At 40.5% G+C, this 20,276-nt stretch overlaps 2 protein-coding genes across 8 annotated transcripts in view; one reads left to right on the plus strand and one right to left on the minus strand.

The window, feature by feature from the left end:
- Nucleotides 1–20,276, minus strand: part of LOC129762241 (dedicator of cytokinesis protein 3) — a 148,584-nt gene that overhangs the window by 80,328 nt on the left and 47,980 nt on the right. The gene's annotated exons all lie outside the window — the stretch shown is intronic.
- LOC129762244 (innexin inx3) lies at nt 1,818–18,742 on the plus strand. 4 transcript variants are annotated; one of them, XM_055760317.1, is made up of 7 exons: nt 1,818–2,319; nt 11,990–12,209; nt 12,281–12,708; nt 16,434–16,550; nt 16,612–16,736; nt 16,804–17,129; nt 17,324–18,742. In XM_055760317.1, the coding sequence occupies exons 2-7, from the start codon at nt 12,047–12,049 to the stop codon at nt 17,365–17,367; spliced, it is 1,203 nt and encodes a 400-aa protein (XP_055616292.1). In that variant the 5' UTR covers nt 1,818–2,319; nt 11,990–12,046; the 3' UTR covers nt 17,368–18,742. The 4 variants fall into 4 exon arrangements, with proteins under 4 accessions (XP_055616292.1, XP_055616293.1, XP_055616294.1 ...); XM_055760318.1 differs by lacking the exon at nt 1,818–2,319 and adding an exon at nt 10,806–11,048; XM_055760319.1 differs by lacking the exon at nt 1,818–2,319 and adding an exon at nt 10,806–10,980.

The following is a 20,276-nucleotide window of genomic DNA, read 5'->3' on the forward strand; positions in this document are numbered from 1 at the left end:
TTTTACATGATTCTGCATGAAGTTTATGAAGAAATTGTTGTTGATTGTTGTCCATGGAAATAATGTTTTTTGCATTTTTTACTCAATTTCGAAAATAAGATCATTATACTCAGCAGTGTGCATTTTTTATTACATTGGATCCTATTTTTACGCGATTTTCTTCATATTACGCGATTTTTTACGTGATTTTCTTGAAATTACGCGATTTAGCACTGCCTGCACTGTTGCTTCGTTGGGAAGAGAAAGAGAAGAAAAGAAATTCTGCGATAGCGTGTGTGAGTGTGGTTGGGACGAACGCGCACCGATGATGGGGCAATCTTTTTTTACGCGATTTGCTTAAAATTATACGTTTTTTCTTTGCGCGCACGCATCAGTCGTTAAAAAAAAGAATTCAGTGTATTTATGTCGAAATAACAAATCTACGTCCTCAAACGTGCAACATAATTGCAAGAAAAAATCTATTACATAGAAAACATATCTAATGCGGAGGAATTAATTTCAATTAATAAATTTCAAAACATATCATTATTTTCTACCTTCATAAAAGTGGAACGAAGCTCAATGCCGTCGACGCGAATTAAGTAATTACCTGGCACCTACAGGGTTGATGTTGCTTAGTTACTTCGTTCATCAAGCCGTTCAACGAAGAACTCTGGTCTGTCATTTTCGTTCAAGCCTTCGCTACATACAAATTGATCGTGGACGTTGTGCACAAAACGTACAACGTCATTTTTGTTTTGCTAGCCGTGTCTTGCATCATCCGCATTTTAATCATGACTGAGCTGAAATTTCAAGCAGGTACCCATATTTATAGATTTTTGTGGCTTCAATATTTTTTTTTATTAAATCGTTTATTTTTACAGGCTCAGTTACATAAGTTTAAAGGAGTCAAACTCCTATCTGTATTGTTACAAGTATATATAAACATTTTTCATTGTTGATGTTAATGAAGTAGAGAACCGATTACTCGGGGTTTGCTCGAGTTTAGAAGGGTGCCATTTTTTTTCAGGAAAAAGAAGGGGTATAAGGAAATATTGGCAATGTTCACACTCACATTCATCACATTCAATTCTTAAGCTTATCTTACATTTCAGCTTCAATATTTTGTTGTTGTCATGGTTATAAACTTTTTCAGTTCATTCGACGACATACAACTCGAAAACATTTTATCTCTCGAATGAAGTGATAATCATGCCATTTCGTTCAGTCGACACATAGATATTCAGGCTAAAAACCTTGTGCCACCAGCGTAACGCTCTCGTTTTCGTATTCCCCTAAATATCCATTCATCCATTCATTGAGAGTTGATTCAGATGCATCTTCAAACAAAGGATTACCAAGGATAGTCCTATGTCAACCATGCGGTTATACAATAGATATCACGTACTTCTTGTTTTTTGTAAACTCACCACTTTCAAAGGTTAAAAGGCTCAAAGGCATCAAAATTCGTTTTAAAGAATTTATGTTATAACTAGTGCTTATTCAGAAAACGTTTTCAATTTATTCCTAAAATTTGATTTGAAATTTGGTTCTTTGGTGCACAACCTCATGGGATCACATCATGACGCATCGACGCGATCACAATTCTGCAATCCACGATCGACAAGCCACAGAACGTCTCGAAGGCGAAGAATGTTCAGAAGTGAAGGAATTTCAACACCTATACCCTCGCAAACCACTCAACATAAGTGAGTGCCCTCCCTCGCACTCACTCTACAGTTACTTTCCACACATTACCGCAAACCATATCAACTGCTCTCTCAGTGAGTGCCTCTCTTTGTTCAGCAACTTCACGCGCGGTGAAGTTCTTCGTGACAGCGCCTAGCCAACCCTAGTCAGTCGCAGAGTGACGCTCGTTCGGTGTAAATGGCAGTGAGATCAGGTAGGAGGAGTTGTACTGTTCCTCCGTCGGTCCGGCGCATATGCTAATCATCCCTAAGCTCTAAACGCATCATCATCGCTGCCTGAGGAGTAACAGCAGCATCATCATCATCGTCATTAGATAGAGACCAGAAAGTGTATGTGTGCATGCGTTTAGTGTACCTGCATCTGCCGACTTGGCTTGCTGTGTTGCAGCAACAGCAGTGAGAAAGAAAGATAAAGAAAAATAGTGTGACAAAAACTCTTCGCGAAAAAAAAACTGCGGTCGCGGTCGCTGATGAAACTGTTGCTGTTATGTGTTTTATGTGTAGTGCAATTAGTTGATGCTGTTTTCCATAAGTGCATCTATAATTTAAAAACCCAAACAAGCGCCATCTTTGTGTGTACAAGAGGCGCACGCTCTAGTGTGTAACTGCCATCTGATTTCATCATAAAAAAGTAGGTTTGCTGCTGCGTTGGCTTCTTTGGTGTGAATACGAGTGAAAACAAATACGACAGGAAGTGATCGCCGTTGGTACAAAGTGCGGCAACAACAAACACACCGAATGACCGGCGTGGAAACATGTGTGGATCAAATTTCCACCACCATCCAATTGTATATGAGAGTACAGTTGAAGCACCGAGAGGACAACACATTTCACCCAAAAAGGATACAAATTGTCAAAGAAAATGGCGAACAGTTTTGTTTCCCTCAAGGTTGGGGGAAAATCCCCTTCGTTCGGTTTGTGCGTTCTTCTGCCTCGCACTCTTTCCGTTCCCATCATGTGCGTGTTGTATATACAATCATTGCAGGCAGGCAGGAAGGCATGAAGGCAGGAGTCGTTGGAATTACCGAAAGCGAAACAGTCGAAAATTGATGAATCACGACGACGGTTACATATTTCTGACGAAATTCGACCGCCGGACCGCGATGATGGGAACCACGATGTGGCTCTCTCAAGCATAGTAATTTCTGTTTACCTATGCACGAATTCCGATTTCAGCGAGCTGCTGCGAGTTCGTATATTGTTGGTTGCTGATGGCAGCGCGGCCGCTTTTCCCTAACCACGTTTGTCACCAGCATCGAGAACATGTCAATAAGGTGATAAACCGTTAGCGAGGCGAAATTAAATAGCTAGTTCGAGTGTATGCATAGTAGTCAAATAACGAGCGACCCGGATCGTTAGGAAAGTCCCGAGGCGGCGACGAGGGACGCGACCACGCGATGTCAATTAGTCGCTTTTCTGCAATCGATGCAAAATTATATGTCTTCGACATTACAGCGCGCGCGAACCAGAGGAGCTGCCTGCCAACTGTTCACACATTGTGTCGTGTTTGTGATTAAAGTTTCATAAACATCTCGAGTAAAATAAACCAACTCTTGGTCTTGGTCTTGGGCACGACGAATGCACTGCGCGCTGAGCGATGGATGGATGGATGGAAGGCGTGAATGCACTGGGCCCTGGCCACAAGTAGACTAATCATTGTCACACACACCCCGCCGCGTGGGACTTTCTTAATCCGTGCGCGCCCCGAGACGAGAGCTAAAACATATCTCCGCGTTGAATACATAATAGCAAGTTGACTTAACTGTTATTCGTTTTTCTTTGCTTTCTGCTGGCCGTTCGAAACAGAGAGCGCGGGGCCATGTTTTCTTTACGCGATCATAATAAAAATACATTGTTGCCACGTTTCCATTTGTGGCCAACCGGCCAACCAGCCTCCCGGCGGCCACATTTGGTGCCTGAAACGTACGTGAAGAAGGCTCACTCCGTACGCTCTCGCATGTTTGAAGCGCAGCACTCCACCGGGCGGTGGAGCCGGGAAGCTATTTTAAACCGAAAAATGCACACTCGGAACACGTTTGTCACAAGCACTTTCCGGCAGAGATGCCATCCTTCCTGATTTTTCAGGACTTCCCAGACTTTTCGGCACGTTCCCTGATATCCTGACAAACACTCAATTTTGCCGGAGTTTTCTGAAATGATCCTGTTTTGTGTACATTTCACTTTATTTGAATGGAAATTATCTATAGAAATAAAAATGGAAGGCAAAATGTGTTGGTAAGCGGAAAACCCGATGAATGGGATAGTCCGACTTGAGCCATATTTATTCTGTTGCATTCGTCACTTCCTGTAGATCAATATATCGGAGAGAAAAATCGGAAAACTCTGAAGCAAGGTTGGGAAATTGAATTCCCATATGTTCTACAATTACATCATGATACGCGTTGTAAGTCCATTTGATGTATGCGCTAACGAAATTAATCTTTGTTCGAAGGTGGAAAAGCATTTTCGAGCGAAATAACGCACTCCTATATCTTCTATCTATATAAATAAAAATGGAAGACCAAATGTGTTGGTAAGCGGATAACCCGAAGATTGGACCTTCTGAGCCGTCTTTATTTTGTTGTATTCGTCTCTTCCCAACGATCAATGTTATGTTATGGTTGATATTTTGAAATTTTATCAAACATGTATTCCATGTAATGAAGAAACATGCTATTTGCAAGTGAATCAATAATCTTGAGCGAAAATTATGTCTTAAAATAAATGTATATTACAATGACCAGTTTTGGTAGAAGTAATAGGAAAATTAAAGTAAAAGAAAATTGTAAAGGGCCAATTCTGCCGTTCTACGCATAGTTGTCCCATGTTCAAAAATCAGCAACTGAGAAAAACACAATCGAAGTTTTCTACCATATTTGTATACCAGAAGCTTTAAGAATTTCAGTTTACTGGGTTTTCTTATAAGCAGTAAACTGTTGTCTAATGAAATGTGAAGAGTTCCCCTCACTTGAATCAATCAAGTTTGATTACGGTTTAAAAAAACATGGTGGAACAGTTATGCCTAGAATATCAATATGGGACAGTTGCATTTGATATCGTTTTCTGAAATACTGGGAACAAACAATAATTTTGTTGTGTTTTTCCGAAATATTATGCATAAAACCATCGTTTTATGAAAAAATGAGTGATCTGCAGCACCTTTGCAGAATACAAATCACATTGTCATTAGGCTTTCACTAACAATGTGTACACGTGTTCTGTTAAACTTTTTTTATTTGTTTGAGAATTATTTCGTTCTTCCAAACCATAAATGAGTGAATTAGCCCGGCTGAAAGCCTGACATAAAATTATTGTACTTGCACCGATTCATTTATTATGAATTTACAAATACATGGTGGGACAGTTATGCCTAGAATATCAACAAAGGACAATTAAGCTTGATGTTGTTTTTTTTAAAAGCTGGAACAAACAATAGCTTTTGTTGTGTTTTTCCGAAAGATTGAGCATAAAACATCGTTTTATAAAGAAAGGTGGAAATTTTCAAAAAGTAACATGAGACAACTATGCGTAGAATGTAGCATAATCAGAAACGTTGTAATATTTTTTTTCATTCTGGGAAAAGCACAATTGATTTCATACCTTTTTGGGATAAAATTCACCCCGAGATCAGTGCCGAAAATATTCACGTTCACAACATTCAAATACGGCAAACTTCAGCCTGCCTTGTATTGATAACCTACTGCTCAAGCGAGAGTCGATAAATATGGAATAAAAATATCAATGAACACCAGTGGAATGAACAGCAACATCAGCTTGCCATGGAGTTCATTTTGGTCATGATATTCGTAAAGTCGAAATTGAAAAACATTGCGTGTTAGTGAAATCAAAGCATAAAATAAAGATAATGGCTTTCGGTTCATTGAAAACATTGAGGGAAATGGCGGTAGTAAAAGAGCATAGAAAGCGGAAACGGAAACGGAACGTACCTCGAGCGCTAAAAGTAATGAGTTCAATTCTCACTCGACATTCCTCCAAAAATGGGAGTAAAGTGACGAATCAGCCAAAAAGTGTTGAAAGTTACTATAATACAGTATAAAAAAGAAACGGAACGCTCAACGCCATTCAACACTAAACCAAACTCAGCCGCTCAACACCGCACAACGGTCAACGCTCAACGAAAACTAATGTTGCCTTTTCCGGATTCCTGGTTTTTTCTAAATATGAAAATCAAACACGATTTCAATAAAAAATCACTGCAAGCGATGAAGATCAACTTAACGTTCGTGATAATCACCTGAAGTTATTGACAGTAATGAAAGTGCCTGAACGCAGGCTTGCGAAAATCGTTCACGCTGTTTTCGTTCAATATACCAGACAAAGATCACGCGTCTCGACTCTTGTGTTATACTCATTATAACAGATATGGTGTTGAGTGTCAACAGAAGAGAATTCATCCGACACTGGGAAAAAGCTAATTCCTTCATTCGTGGATACATTTTGATAATTTGTGGCACTACCCAAAACAAAGAAGCATCCAGTTCGTTTAGAGTATTCCGATATATGTGATACTACACCCAACTCTCCCTAACTCGATGATTTCATGGCACCATCGAGTTAGGGAAAATATCCTGATATTTTCCCTAACTCGATGGATTTCATGGCACCTTTGATTTATTTTACAACCATTCTTCTCTCCATAACTCGATACCTCCCTTGGATATCGAGATAGAGAGAGTTGACTGTATATACCATTAGATAGGTAATTTATTCAGTTTTTTTTTATTATAACACAAACAGTGGAGATAGTAAAACAAGTAGACAGGTTAGCGAATGAAGTAGGCATTTTTATATTTTACTTGCTGCTTGCGCTGTTAGGGGAGAGCAACAAACATGTTTGCATACAATTCGGGCGTTACCCTTCTTGGTGGAGACAATTACCCTCCTTAAATTTTCAATTTAATATATTTCGTAATGAATTTATATATATGCTTTCTGTTTATTAGAATGGAACGTGGAAACAATTTTATTAATAATGATTTTTATGTATATTTATCAACATCGACACAAGAAAACCAGAAACACATACACAGACACAGGCAAAACAATCGACAGGATTGATAAATAATGATTCCCGATTCTTCCCGCCACTACAACTCTTACAATCCGTTTGAAGCTCAGTTCAATTCATATAATAAATGGTATTTCTAGAGCCGCCATTTGGAGTATTGAATGAGTCAAATTTACGAATTTCTTACGGATCAGTTACAAAGTCTCTTCGAAGTTCTACGTCAAGTTTCCGTTCGTTTCTCTAGGCCCTCTTACTTTTTGCCCTACAGCACAATGTGTGTTCGTTTGTCAAGGTAATACTGTAGAAAAGTTAACATTTTATTGAAATTGAAAACACCTTCCAGACATACTGGTTTTAAATCAAATTCATTGCCCCATAAAGTAATACAAAATTGAATGAAATTGATACTAAGTTATAAGTCAAGTTATCTTTTGGTGCTAACACATTACCATATGATTGCTTTCCAAGGGCATGAAAAATAATCAATGTTGCTGTTCGATCTTTGGAACGCTTAAACGCAGTAAAAACTGGAACGTTGGCAACCCTGTGCTCTTCGGAACAAGGCGAAGAGCGCCTTCAAATTCAAAGTTGTATGGTTCTCATAAATTTTGCAGCGAGAAAATTAGTTCAGTAGTCTAGGAAACAGCATAATTTGCGGACCAATAATGGTTGTCTATTTCGATTACTGCGACGGCTCACTTGGTTCAAGGGTTAAATTGATAATTCGCTGCTGTAGCTAAGAGAGAAACAGGTCTGCCTCCTCTACGATCACCATCGCCACCGCCTCGTGCATCTTGGCAATGCATGCGCGCTGATCAGACCTGGCAGACGGAGTAGTAGCAGCAGATGTGCCCCGTGTGTCAAACGAGTCAATGTGTAGTTCCCTGCTACTTTCGACAACGAGAAACGAACAGTGGCAGTAGCACCAAATCGAAAGGGACTCACGCAAAGCAATAAAAGCATACATATGCTCGTCGAGTGGATGCCCTGTTTTGGTTGGTGTTAGATCGATTGATATGAGTATCATTTACGGAACGCTGTAATTCATGGCTTCTACAGCAAACCGGGGGAAACGGTGGCATCTATTCAATTCATTGAACTTTTTTTTTGCTCTGGAATGCTGAACGCGACTAATTCTGAGACGTTCGTCGTTGTTGTAATCTGGCACGCCACCAGTTATGATTAATTTATACCACTTGGACACAGCAGTATGTGAGTGGCCTTAAGTGGCGAGCGCATGCGGTCCCCCGCTTACGAGATCGCCAGCTACACTAATAAAATCCAATCTCAAAACAGTGTGTAAACAAAGGCGGCAACGAGATACAGAATCTGTCCTTGCGAGCGAGCGACAATCACATCTTGTTGGACTGGAAGGCCTGGCCTGGAAAATAGATGACTCCGCCGCCCTCTGCGTGCCTCTGTTCGACTTTTGCGAATATTAGAAAGAGTCACGTACGGGCAGGCGATTTGTAGCACACTTTGCCAGGAAACGGGAAGTCTCTGAGTAGTTCCCAGAAGCTAGAATAATCATCAACTATGGCATGTTTTTGCTAGGTTCATAAATTCTTGTGGAAGATCATTTAGAAATGGTTATGATATGATTTCACAAACGGGACTATTCCACGCCTCCGATGTTAAGAGGCTCATGCTGATCCTCGAAGAGATAAGCAATGTACGTTGGACGTATGATAAAAAGCAGAGAAAAAATCATCGCTGGGAAAACTAACCTCAAACAACGATCCTCGGATCAACGCAATTTTTTGAAAAAAAAATGTTTCTTTTATTTTTGAAGTTCAATTAGTATCAAATACGGAAAATATTTTCAGCTTGGCTTTCGACCTGTTTCTCTCTTAGCTACAGCAGCGAATTATCAATTTAACCCTTGAACCAAGTGAGCCGTCGCAGTAATCGAAATAGACAACCATTTTTGGTCCGCAAATTATGCTGTTTCCTAGACTACTGAACTAATTTTCTCGCTGCAAAATTTATGAGAACCATACAACTTTGAATTTGAAGGCGCTTTTCGCCTTGTTCCGAAGAGCACAGGGTTGCCAACGTTCCAGTTTTTACTGCGTTTAAGCGTTCCAAAGATCGAACAGCAACATTGATTATTTTTCATGCCCTTGGAAAGCAATCATATGGTAATGTGTTAGCACCAAAAGATAACTTGACTTATAACTTAGTATCAATTTCATTCAATTTTGTATTACTTTATGGGGCAATGAATTTGATTTAAAACCAGTATGTCTGGAAGGTGTTTTCAATTTCAATAAAATGTTAACTTTTCTACAGTATTACCTTGACAAACGAACACACATTGTGCTGTTGGGCAAAAAGTAAGAGGGTCTGAAGAAATGGTTATGATATGATTTCACAAACGGGACTATTCCACGCCTCCGATGTTAAGAGGCTCATGCTGATCCTCGAAGAGATAAGCAATGTACGTTGGCCGTATGATAAAAAGCAGAGAAAAAATCATCGCTGGGAAAACTAACCTCAAACAACGATCCTCGGATCAACGCAATTTTTTGAAAAAAAATGTTTCTTTTATTTTTGAAGTTCAATTAGTATCAAATACGGAAAATATTTTCAGCTTGGCTTTCGACAACCCGTTTCCGAATTGCCGAGCCTTCCGTCTAGCTGCTGTGATTAGATTATGTACAGCCACTTCCCAGCAAAGATTAAATCGTATAACTAGCGTATATACAGCATCACATATTCCATATTTTGGATGGTATATGATGCGCTTAACTAACATATACATGCAAAATTGGAGGACATATACATACATGTCAAATGCTTGCGAATATCGATAAGATAGAATACTCTTACGCCAAAAAATGGCTACTGTATGATACACAACAAAATTATTGTTAGATAAAAATGTACACGAATAAATTCGGCTCTGTTACAACTGAATTGCTAAATGAGCATAATAAACTAAACAGATGGGTTAAAAAAAAAAATTCTATCGATCCCGAATGTACGAGAAAAAACTCGAAACATTTTTTTTGGGCGACTCGAGTATTGAAAATGTGATGTACTTGTCGTACATTCAATACTGGGATTAAGAATGACAATGACGAAAGATAACAGTTCTGCAGTGAGATTACCTGATGAATTAATCAAACTAAAAGTACAAACAGAGATAAATCACTATATACCCAGTGAAATGAAATTAAAGAATATTTTTTTAAGGTGGATTTTCAAGTGGAAGCATTTGCTATAACTGCTATAACGCGAAGTATGAATTTCCCGTGGAGCACAATTTGAAAACCCCTGGTCTAGGGCATAAACCTTTCAAACAGCCCCTGTATTGCATCATATATCCGAGATGTCACATTTAACAACAGCTTCGTACCGAAGGAAGCAGAAAAACCCGTGATGACGTTTCGCACAAAGAGATACGCATCTTCTCAATAAACAGTTCCCCCATTCGCCGCCCTCCACCACTTCCTTCTGCTGAGTGAATCAAATCAAAACAGATTAACATTGCGCCGCGTTAACACAACGCGCTTCTCATGAGAGGTATGGAAGTCCTCTCTCGTTGAGGAGGCTACCACCATCACATCATACACATATATTTACCATAACAGCAATGTTTGTTTTGAAATCGCGAAGCATCGCAAACTGATACTGACATGGTACGACCGTCCATCACCCAGGCCGATCCCGTCAAGAACAGGAAAGCAAACGGCGCAGATAAGCTCGTTGTGACACGCGTGCCCAGCGCTCTGTCGATTAATTAGAACAGTATTTGACTCAGAAGAACATTTGGAAAAATATGAATCTACCCATAACTTCGAGGTTCGTGATGGACACGATAAATTTCGCTGAAACCAAGCCGGCCGTCATCAGTTCAAGTTCCGTTAATGCCACACTGTAGCCCGACTTGTGGTGGCGAGTCATTTATCAAGAAGTCATCGTCAGTTCTTCAAAAACATATGCTTGCGAGGTTCCACAGGAGAGCATAGAGTAGCGACGCCGCAGTCGAAGTAATCGCCAACGGGAAAACAACTATGTACACTCTATGGGGTGGGTGGGGGTGTAGAAGCAGAATGTATGCTGGAACTGAATGAATCGTCCCCATTCAAGAGTTCTCAGTAGAGCACGAACAGCGAAACAAGAAGCAACGGCGGCAAGTCCGGTGACCTCGCGGGATTCTCTGGTGGGTGCGAAGAAGAAGAAGACAAAGACGAAGTCAGAGGAGAGTGTAATAACGTTCCATCAGTCACGCAAGGGACGCACCGCAGCGGGGTGGTGGTAGGTGATTACTGGCGAGAATTACTACTAGTGAGTGCGATAGAACGACGGGGGAGGAACCTAGTGCCGTAAGTCGTCTCAACGTAATTACGTAACACTCATTAGTGCAACCAATTTGCATGCGACATCGGGCGAAGCCAGCTGACGTTGGTTATTGTTTACCGACCTGTAATTACGTATCAAACTGTAAACGATTGACCGCGGTTTTCAATGCAAATCAGAACAACGCTGTAAATGAAGATCCGTTCAACTGTAACCACACACATATCAGAAGCGATTGTATTCCGATCAGTCGCTCAGTAGCATAAACGGTTTTCATTTGTTGAACCAGAAGTGCTGCTGGTATTCACAGCCAATCACACTAAACGGGGAAAATTTGAATAAACAACATAATGAAACCGGAGCGCGACGCGCACTTGAGTGTGCAACGTCCGAACGTCCGTAATCCGGTTGGCGGTTGTTGATTAGCGGCGGCGGCGGCGAGAACGAAACAAAAACGTGATAAGAGTTGCGCCACAAGCGAGAGCGCGCGCTTTATGGGCCAAATGGATTTGACATTGTAGATCTGGGCAGATGACTCTTAGATTGAGAAGTACGGAGGAGAACAATGACCATGGCAGCGCGAGTACACGAAGTGAAGTGACCTGTCAGACTTGAAGAAACGGTGAACGAAATATTGCGGAAACGGGTGGCTCACCTGCCATCACTCATCTACAATCTGTCTGTATGCGCAATCTACTCTCACCCGTGTGGTGCTCTGCCACACGTGATTATGATTGCATCACATAAGCGATGAATTGACCCTTACTAATTCGATGCAACTAGCAATTACCGTGTGTCGATCGCATAAATCAGACACGCTGACAACGCTAAACTGGAGTTAATTAAGAGCACGGCTAGGCGGAATCGGCAACAGGCTTGTTGGATTGCACTTGTACCCAAAACGAATCACTTCTTATCGGTCCTCCGAACCGTTTGAGTAACGCTTTTTCTCCGTTCTTTTTCGCAGGTTTGAAGTGATCTAGAGTATACTTGTAGTGCAGAACAAAAAACTCACCCAATAAACATGGCTGTGTTCGGACTGGTCTCCTCGGTGGCCGGCTTCATCAAAGTCCGGTACCTCATTGACAAGGCTATCATCGATAATATGGTTTTCCGGTGTCACTACCGGTTGACCAGCGCAGTGCTATTCCTCTGCTGTGTGCTCGTGACGGCAAATAATCTGATCGGTAAGTGACAGTGACACATTTATTGATCGCTTCGCTTAACCGCTCCCCTAACACACGTTGTTCGCTTCCAGGTGATCCAATTTCCTGTATCAACGATGGCGCTATTCCCGGCCACGTGATCAACACGTACTGCTGGATTACGTACACCTTCACGCTCCCCGGGCAGCACGGTCGCCAGCAAGGCACGGCGGTGGCCCATTCGGGCTTGGGCAACGAATACAACCAGGAACGGACGTACCACAGCTACTATCAGTGGGTGCCGTTTATGTTGTTCTTCCAGGGTCTCCTGTTCTACATGCCCCACTGGATCTGGAAGAACTGGGAGGAAGGTAAGATGCGCATGATTTCCGACGGACTGCGCGGATCCATGGCTCTGGTGCCCGAAGAACGTAAAGGACGCCAATCCCGACTCGTTAGATATCTGGAGGACAGCATGAAAACCCACAACACCTACTCGCTCGGTTACTTCATCTGCGAGGCGCTTAATTTCATCAATGTCGTGAGTATCCTGCTATTCGTCTTGTGTTTCTATAGCTTTTTGACGTGGGACTACGTCTAACCGGAATATATGGGGGGTAACATTGGAATCAAACTTTTATTAATAGATCGGAAAGATGTCTGCCTCAATTGATAGGAAATATCTCTACGCATCTATCACAATCAGGTTGCCAACAATATTTATAAAAAAATGGAAGATTGCTCTTAGAAAAACATGAAGAAAACTGGATTCTGTAAAACCGTTTTATTTTAAGAAGATCGGCTTTACTTTATCTAAAATAATTTTTACCTACTACAATGCTTCATAAATAGATATTTGTTCGAAGCTTCGTGTAGTATTTATATGCAATTTATAAAATAACGATATAAACCGCTAATTGACCATATAATTCGAACAAATCGAAATAACGTTTCCCACCACTCGAACATTACTATGAAACAATATTTGAGGATCTTTCCTTCTAAGCCCACTAGAAAATACGGTTTTATTTGGGCAAAACTTGAAAAATTACGTGTTCATTGCTTCATGTCCATAAAATCGCTGATAGAAGACGTCGCAAACTGCTCGACATTGAGAATGATTGAGGTCATGGGGACACGCTTCCTGGTTATAGATCACTCCATCAAACCTAGCCTCACTCTTTTGTTCTTTTTCATCTAACACTTATTTCAACATTGCTGTAATGGTTCTTTTGACCGTCTTCGTTGATATCTTTTTCACACTCACGAAGAATGTAGAGTAATAGAAAACAACAAAATAATGCAAAACATTGAATGTAACTGCACTTGAGCTGACAGAGCTGCCAATAGGATACAAGACGGGTTCAAAGCCGCATATGTCTCAGCTCAATGAGGTACATATCGAGGTGAAGTAGTAGACGAAGTATATTTCTATTGGCGAGCAAAATATGGTTTCGTAATTATTTGCGTTCCATACGAAGTGTATATGGAAGAAACAATGTTCAAAATACTGTGATGATTTGAGCCAAATTTCTCATGAAATTTTGCAACGTTTTGTCTTTTAACAAATGACAATTGTATTGTGACTTATTTCCCTTATTTATGTGGTGAAAAGGCCTAAAGAGCAGTGAAATGCTGGTTAATTGAAGACTACTTTCCAACATCACACACCGACACTGAGAGCCATAGTAATATTAATATGGTATCGTTAAAATGAGAAAAGTTCGAAGTGGGGGAGTGAAAATGTCTCGCTAAAATATCACTTTTATTGGTCTCCTTCGACGTGATTTCACAAATGTCCACGGCACGCTATCACATTTTGTTTGTAATACGCGGGAACATAAATAAAAAAGAATGTTTTGCATTGATAACACGCTTACTGAAAATAGCATTTTCACATGGCTGTGGAAGGCATTTAAATATAAACACAAGTATTGTCGTCACCATGTACAAAATATTTATGGCAGCGCATGCTATGTCGCTTGTAACTCCAACATCTTCAATTCTTTCATTTCCAGGACATTGATCTCAGCTGTTTTGTGCTCGAGATGTTGACACCAAAACCATGGCCGGCTAGGCTTTTCCGCTCCCATTCCATACTAACATGAACACATTTATTATCAAACAACACTATTATCATATTATCAAATTTTTGTATTGTAGAGTTATTTCTCTCCAATTTGTTGGTCTTATTCTTTGGTATTTTACTTCTTATATTCAATGTAGCCACAGTGAAATTTGTATTTCCGACCTAAAACATCTTTTTTTCTGTAATTAAAATAGAAAATCTGCTTCGGAATCTGTATAACGGATTTTGCACCTGATAGGACTTTTGCATTAGATTTAAGTACGAAGTAATAATTGTATACTTGTAGTAAAGTGTATAATAGGGTGCCAATGAAAATGGTCATCTCGAATTTCAAAAACGTTACCCCAAAAAAAATGTTCACCACCTCGATAAAACACCCTGTGCAAAGTATCAGCTCAATCGTATTTAAGGGAGAGTGGCGCAAAGCGGTCAAACTTTGAGTTTCTCGAAAATCGAAAAACCACTCAATGGGAGAGTAAAGGAAATCGGGGTTTTCAAAAAAAAAATTTGATGCCAAATGTCTTAAAATTGCATTTTATCAAAAGTAAATTGTTTGGCGCTATGTCTTTTTTTTCATCTGAAAAGTCGATTTTTGACAAAACATTTTTTTAAGATAACTGTAAATCTCGACGTGCCATTCAGTTTTAAGGCATTTGGCATCAATATTTTTTAAACTCCGATTTCTGGTGATTTTTCGATTTTCGAAAATCTCAAATTTTAACGTTTGCGACACAAGTAAATGAAGTCCGATTGAGCTAATATTCTGCATTGGGTATATTATCGTGCAAATCAACATTTCGCAGCATGTTCCGAATGAAAAATCAAGGTAACTATTTTTATTGACACCCAAAACCACACGTTTTGCTGCATATTCCGAATAAAGTCCCAGAGTGTCGATTTTGACAAAAAATAATTTTCGAGATGATAGTAGATCTCGATGTTTCATGAAATTTTAAGACAATTTGCATAAGAAAAATTGTTCTTCGAAAACACCGATTTTCTTTTTTTTCACTTTGGGTGATTTTTTGATTTTCGAAAAACTCAAACTATGACCGCTTTGCGCCACTCTCCTTTAAGTCCGATTGAGCTGATATTTTGCATAGGGTGTTCTTTCGAGGTGCTGAACATTTTTATTGGGTAACTTTGTGAAATACGAGATGACCACCTTCATTGGCATATATTGTATATATTCTGCTTATCCATATTTTGAAGCTCGTGATCACTGGTGTAGCTTGATCGATTTTTTTTCGAATAAGACTATTTTTCAATTTTCAGGCCTATGCAAAAAGTTTACTGTGCAATTCTTTCTCGCACATAGTCTAATTTAATCGAAAATTTGTAATATCTTAGATCGAGAGTTTTAGATACATAGAATATCATGCCGAATAAAAAATAAGAAAGTATTTTAAAATGTATTTTCAGGGAAAACCGACGAAAGGAGTTTATGCATTTAGTTCCGCGTCATAAACGCTCATATAATCCTCACTTTGCTCGTGGTGTTTGAAACAGGCGACGTGTGACCAAGTGAGCTACCTGTTCAATCAATAATTTATGTGTGTGTTTTCTATCGTTTCCATCGGCTCCATTCAGCAGGAAACTTTGAACTTTAAATGTTATTTTTACGAAAGACGGCGCATTAGTAGTAGTGATCGCTTCATACATAGCTGACTGCGTTTGCCCTGTGACTTGAAGATGCAGAAAAGTGTTTGAAAGACAGTGGGTTAAGATGAAAGGTTTGAACCCGATAGTCATTACTGCTTATTTCACAATGTTGTGTGCGGGTTGTGGGTTATGGAATAATATAAAAAAAACAAATTTTTCGAACTTTTTTTCTGAGATGTCTACCTGTCCTATGAAGAGTTTAAACAGGCGGACGAGACGCCACTGGGTGTTTCGATATCTTGCAGGATTTAGCCACGATGTCGTTTGACAACTTTACTGAGGCACTTCCCCCTCGGATTTCAACAAACAATTTCGATTCGATAATTTCTGTAGTATCTGTACATTGCGAAAAAATACGATTTATATCACTAAAATATGTTGAATTCAATTGAATTCGAAAATTGTTTTCTTCAATTTATGATTTCATCAATAAAAACAAATTATCATTAAGCCAACGTTAGTCCTACGTCAACCTTGCGGTCATATCATAGATATAACCCACCCATTTTTTTCAGGTGGGAAATATATTCTTTGTGGACAAATTTCTGGGAGGTGCTTTCCTTACCTACGGCTCGGATGTGCTGAAATTCAGCGACATGGATCAGGAAAATCGCTCGGATCCAATGATAGAGGTAAGTTATTTGGTCTCTCCAAACATATAATCTAATCTCAAGCTTCTCATCTCCCATTTAGATCTTCCCGCGTGTGACTAAGTGTACATTCCACAAGTATGGAGCCTCTGGTAGTATCCAGAAGCACGATGCTCTCTGCGTATTGGCCTTGAACATCCTGAACGAAAAGATCTACATCTTCCTGTGGTAAGATCCCCACGATCCTAACGTTATCTTAGCAAACACTAACATCAAAAACCCCATCCCCAACTAGGTTCTGGTTCATCATCCTGTCGGTCCTCTCGGGTCTCGCCATTCTCTACTCGGCCGCGATCGTTATGATGCCTACGACCCGGGTGGCCGTCCTCAAGCGTCGCTTCCGCACGGCCACCTCGAAGCAGCTGGTCAACCTGACCAACCGGCTCCAGATCGGTGACTTCCTGATGATACATTTGCTCGGCCAGAACATCAACGTGACCTCGTACTGCGAGGTGCTGGACTCGCTCATCAAACGGATGGACATGAAACCGATGCGGGACACCCCGTCCGCACCTTCAACCCTCGAAATGGCACCAATCTATCCGGAAATTGGAAAATACGGTAAAGAAACAGAAACCTAAACCTAAAATCCCTCAAATCCCCTGCGTTTTCCGCCTCTTTTTTTCAAAATTTTCGGCCGTAGATTGTAGAGTATTCTGGACGGTCTAGAAGACCCCTCCACCGAAACCATGTTTGTGTCAAAATTCTACCTAACGCAAAACCCTATTTTCCGATTTCCTCCCTTCACTTCACAGCGGACAAGGAGAAGGCAGCGCTGCACCAGGAATACGAAGCATAAGGCTAGGGGACTAGATACAACACAGAATAGGGAGGGATGTTGTGAACCAAGAAAAGTAACCGAGTATGAATGTTGTGCGCAAACTTCGGATAGTAAACATTCCCGCGCGCAGAGTGCATTAACAAACAAACAAACAAAAAGAAGAACTCGAACATTTTTTTTTCATGTACGAATGAGACGTGGCTGTGTGTGGTCGATCCCCCCTCGAATCCTCCTCGGTTAGCAGGAATGTGAATTTTTGTGAAGAGCCGATTTTTTGGCGGTTCTAGGTTAGGATGAAAAGAGCTATATATATTTTTTATAATCTGTAGGAAACTTTTAGGGCGAGTAAAGGAGAATATTTTCCATGAGAGTTCTCGCAGCAACACGGAACGAGAATCTTTATTATCGACGACGGAAGAGAGAGAGCAAATACACCTAGCAAATGAGAAGACTGCCTCTTGAAATTTTTTATATTAGCAAAAAATAGAGAACTCGGAGAGAGGAAGTAATGTAATAATATGCCAACAAATGTGAAACTACTTTATATGTATTTTTTTTAGCTTATTTCGGAGCAAAATTGCTGTTCTTCTCATGAAATTTTACGGTTAGAACCTATAGAGATAGTGTTAGGAGTCGACCAGAATCGTGATAGTATGCGTTAAACCTTGATGAAATGGCCACCACACGCGAGGACAATACTTTAAATCAATAACAATTTGCCATAAAATGTAAGACATGTAAACTGCAATCTCTCAGCAAGAACACACAAACACACACATACAATATAAAAGCACAATAGGCTAGGACAAGAGCGCAAAGTGGTAAAACGAGAGAACAGACGCCAGCATTTAGAAGCACACCATTCGAAGACGCAGTTCAGAAGATTTCCACAGATATGTAATGGTTTCCACATCTCCAACTTTTTAAACACTATTTTTATCATTATTTTTAAAGCAACAAAACAACTCAAACACTCCCATTTTTTTAGTAGGTAGAACAATTTTAAAGGACATTCTCGAATCGTGTACGCGTTTAAATAATAAAAAAGCTGCCTTATAAAATAACGAACGAAGCCCCACTCGTCTCGTGAAGATTAAAATCACGAAGCCTCGATCGAATCCGATAAACTTGAAACAATTCCTCACCGCTCCCAATTGTGTGCCAAGTGCGCACTTATAGGGGGCGTTTCTAAGTAAACAATCGATGAAAAACAAAAACGGAACCCCGAGTTAGTAGGCGAAAATACTACTTTTTCTATTGAATAAGAGATGAAGAAAACAAAAAAAAACACTTACAAAATGACGCAGAGATAAAAAAAGGCGAGATGGCGAGAGAGAAAATTTATTGTGATAAGATTCAAATTTAGAGAAAATAAAGTTTTATTAAGAGACAATCGGGGGGTGGCTAAGAGTGTATAGCGCACAGCAATTTTATAGAGCGTCCGAAAGCTACAAACAATTGTGTATACTGCCCATGTTTTTTTTTAATTCCATTTGTTATTTTTTATTTAGGCTCATTAGCATTTAGCTTTAGCCTGAGGACTGTTGGGCATGATGAAAACAGTCTTAAACAGTGTAGCAGAGAACATCCTAGGACAAGTGGAACGAAGGCGACGGTACAACCACTCGTATGTGTCAGCAAGTGTTACACGAGAAGAACGCTGCGCGGGAGCTAATGCTGGGTCAAGCTACCCGTCAGAACGTGGAACGATATAGACAGAAGCGAAGACAGCAAACCCAACTCTTCCGGGAAAAGAAGCGCCACCAGGAAGAGGAGGAGTGTGAAGAACTAGAACAGCTCAACCGTTCTCATGAGACGCGAAAGTTCTATCATAAACTCAATCCATCCCGAAAGGCTTCGTGCCACAAGCAGAAATGTGTCGGAATAAGGATGGGAGTACACAGACGAACGAACGTGAGGTGACCGAAAGGTGGAGGCGGCACATCGATGAACACCTGAATTGCGTACATGCAGAGGACCAAGATGACGATGGAAGCGATTACGTTGGTGCAGTAAATAATGAAGATGTACCACCCCCAACGATAGGTGTCAGTCAGGAATGCTATTAAACAGCTTAAGAATAAAAAATCAACTGGCAAAGATGGCATCGGAGCGGAATTTACCAAGATGGGCCCGGAAAAATTGGTTAGTTATCTGCATCGGCGGATTGTCAGAATTTGAGAAACAGAACAACAACCTCGGGAGTGGAAAGATGGGGTTATTTTCCCTATCTTCAAGAAAGGGGACAAACTAGACTGTGAAAACTTTCGGGCAATCATCGTCCTGAATGCCGCCTACAGAGTGCTTTCCCAAATCACCTTTCGTCGTCTATTTCCACTGACAAACAGATTCGTAGGAGGTTATCAGGCCGGCTTCATCGAAGGTCGGTCTACTATTGACCAAATCTTTACCTTGCGGCAGATACTCCAGAAATGCCGTGAGTACAGAGTCCCTACGCACTATCTCTCCATCGACATTAAAGTCGCCTACGATTCAATAACACGAAAAGAGCTATAGAGAATCATGGACGAAAACGGTTTCCCCGTGAAGCTGACAAGACTGGTTAAGGATACGATGGATGGAATACGGTGCTGTGTGCGAATATTGGGTGGATTATCTGATTCATTCGAGTTCCGCAGGGGGCTTCGACAAGGCGATGGTCTCTCTTGCCTAATGTTCAACATTGCGCTAGAGGATGTTATGAGACGAGCGGCGTTTAACTTGCGTGGATTTTCAATAGATCCAGTCAACTCATCGGCTTCGGCGATGAGTTCGAGAAAGTGGACCAATTTGTCCTTGGCATAATGGTTCAATGGAAACATCTGACAATGACGCCAGCCGCGAGATCCGGAGACGCATTATCAATGGGAGCCGTACCTACTATGGTCTCCACAAACACTTAAGGTCAAACAGACTTAGCAATCATG

This window comes from Toxorhynchites rutilus, chromosome 1 (genome assembly GCF_029784135.1).
Source record: "Toxorhynchites rutilus septentrionalis strain SRP chromosome 1, ASM2978413v1, whole genome shotgun sequence".
Lineage (NCBI taxonomy): Eukaryota > Metazoa > Arthropoda > Insecta > Diptera > Culicidae > Toxorhynchites > Toxorhynchites rutilus.

Bases quoted from the DNA above. Each gene is read 5' to 3' on its own strand.
- LOC129762244 (XM_055760317.1), top strand. From the start codon at position 12,047: ATGGCTGTGTTCGGACTGGTCTCCTCGGTGGCCGGCTTCATCAAAGTC. The intron at 16,551-16,611 runs GTAAGTTATTTG...TCTCCCATTTAG, and splicing joins GCTCGGATCCAATGATAGAG to ATCTTCCCGCGTGTGACTAA. The intron at 17,130-17,323 runs GTAAAGAAACAG...TTCACTTCACAG, and splicing joins TCCGGAAATTGGAAAATACG to CGGACAAGGAGAAGGCAGCG.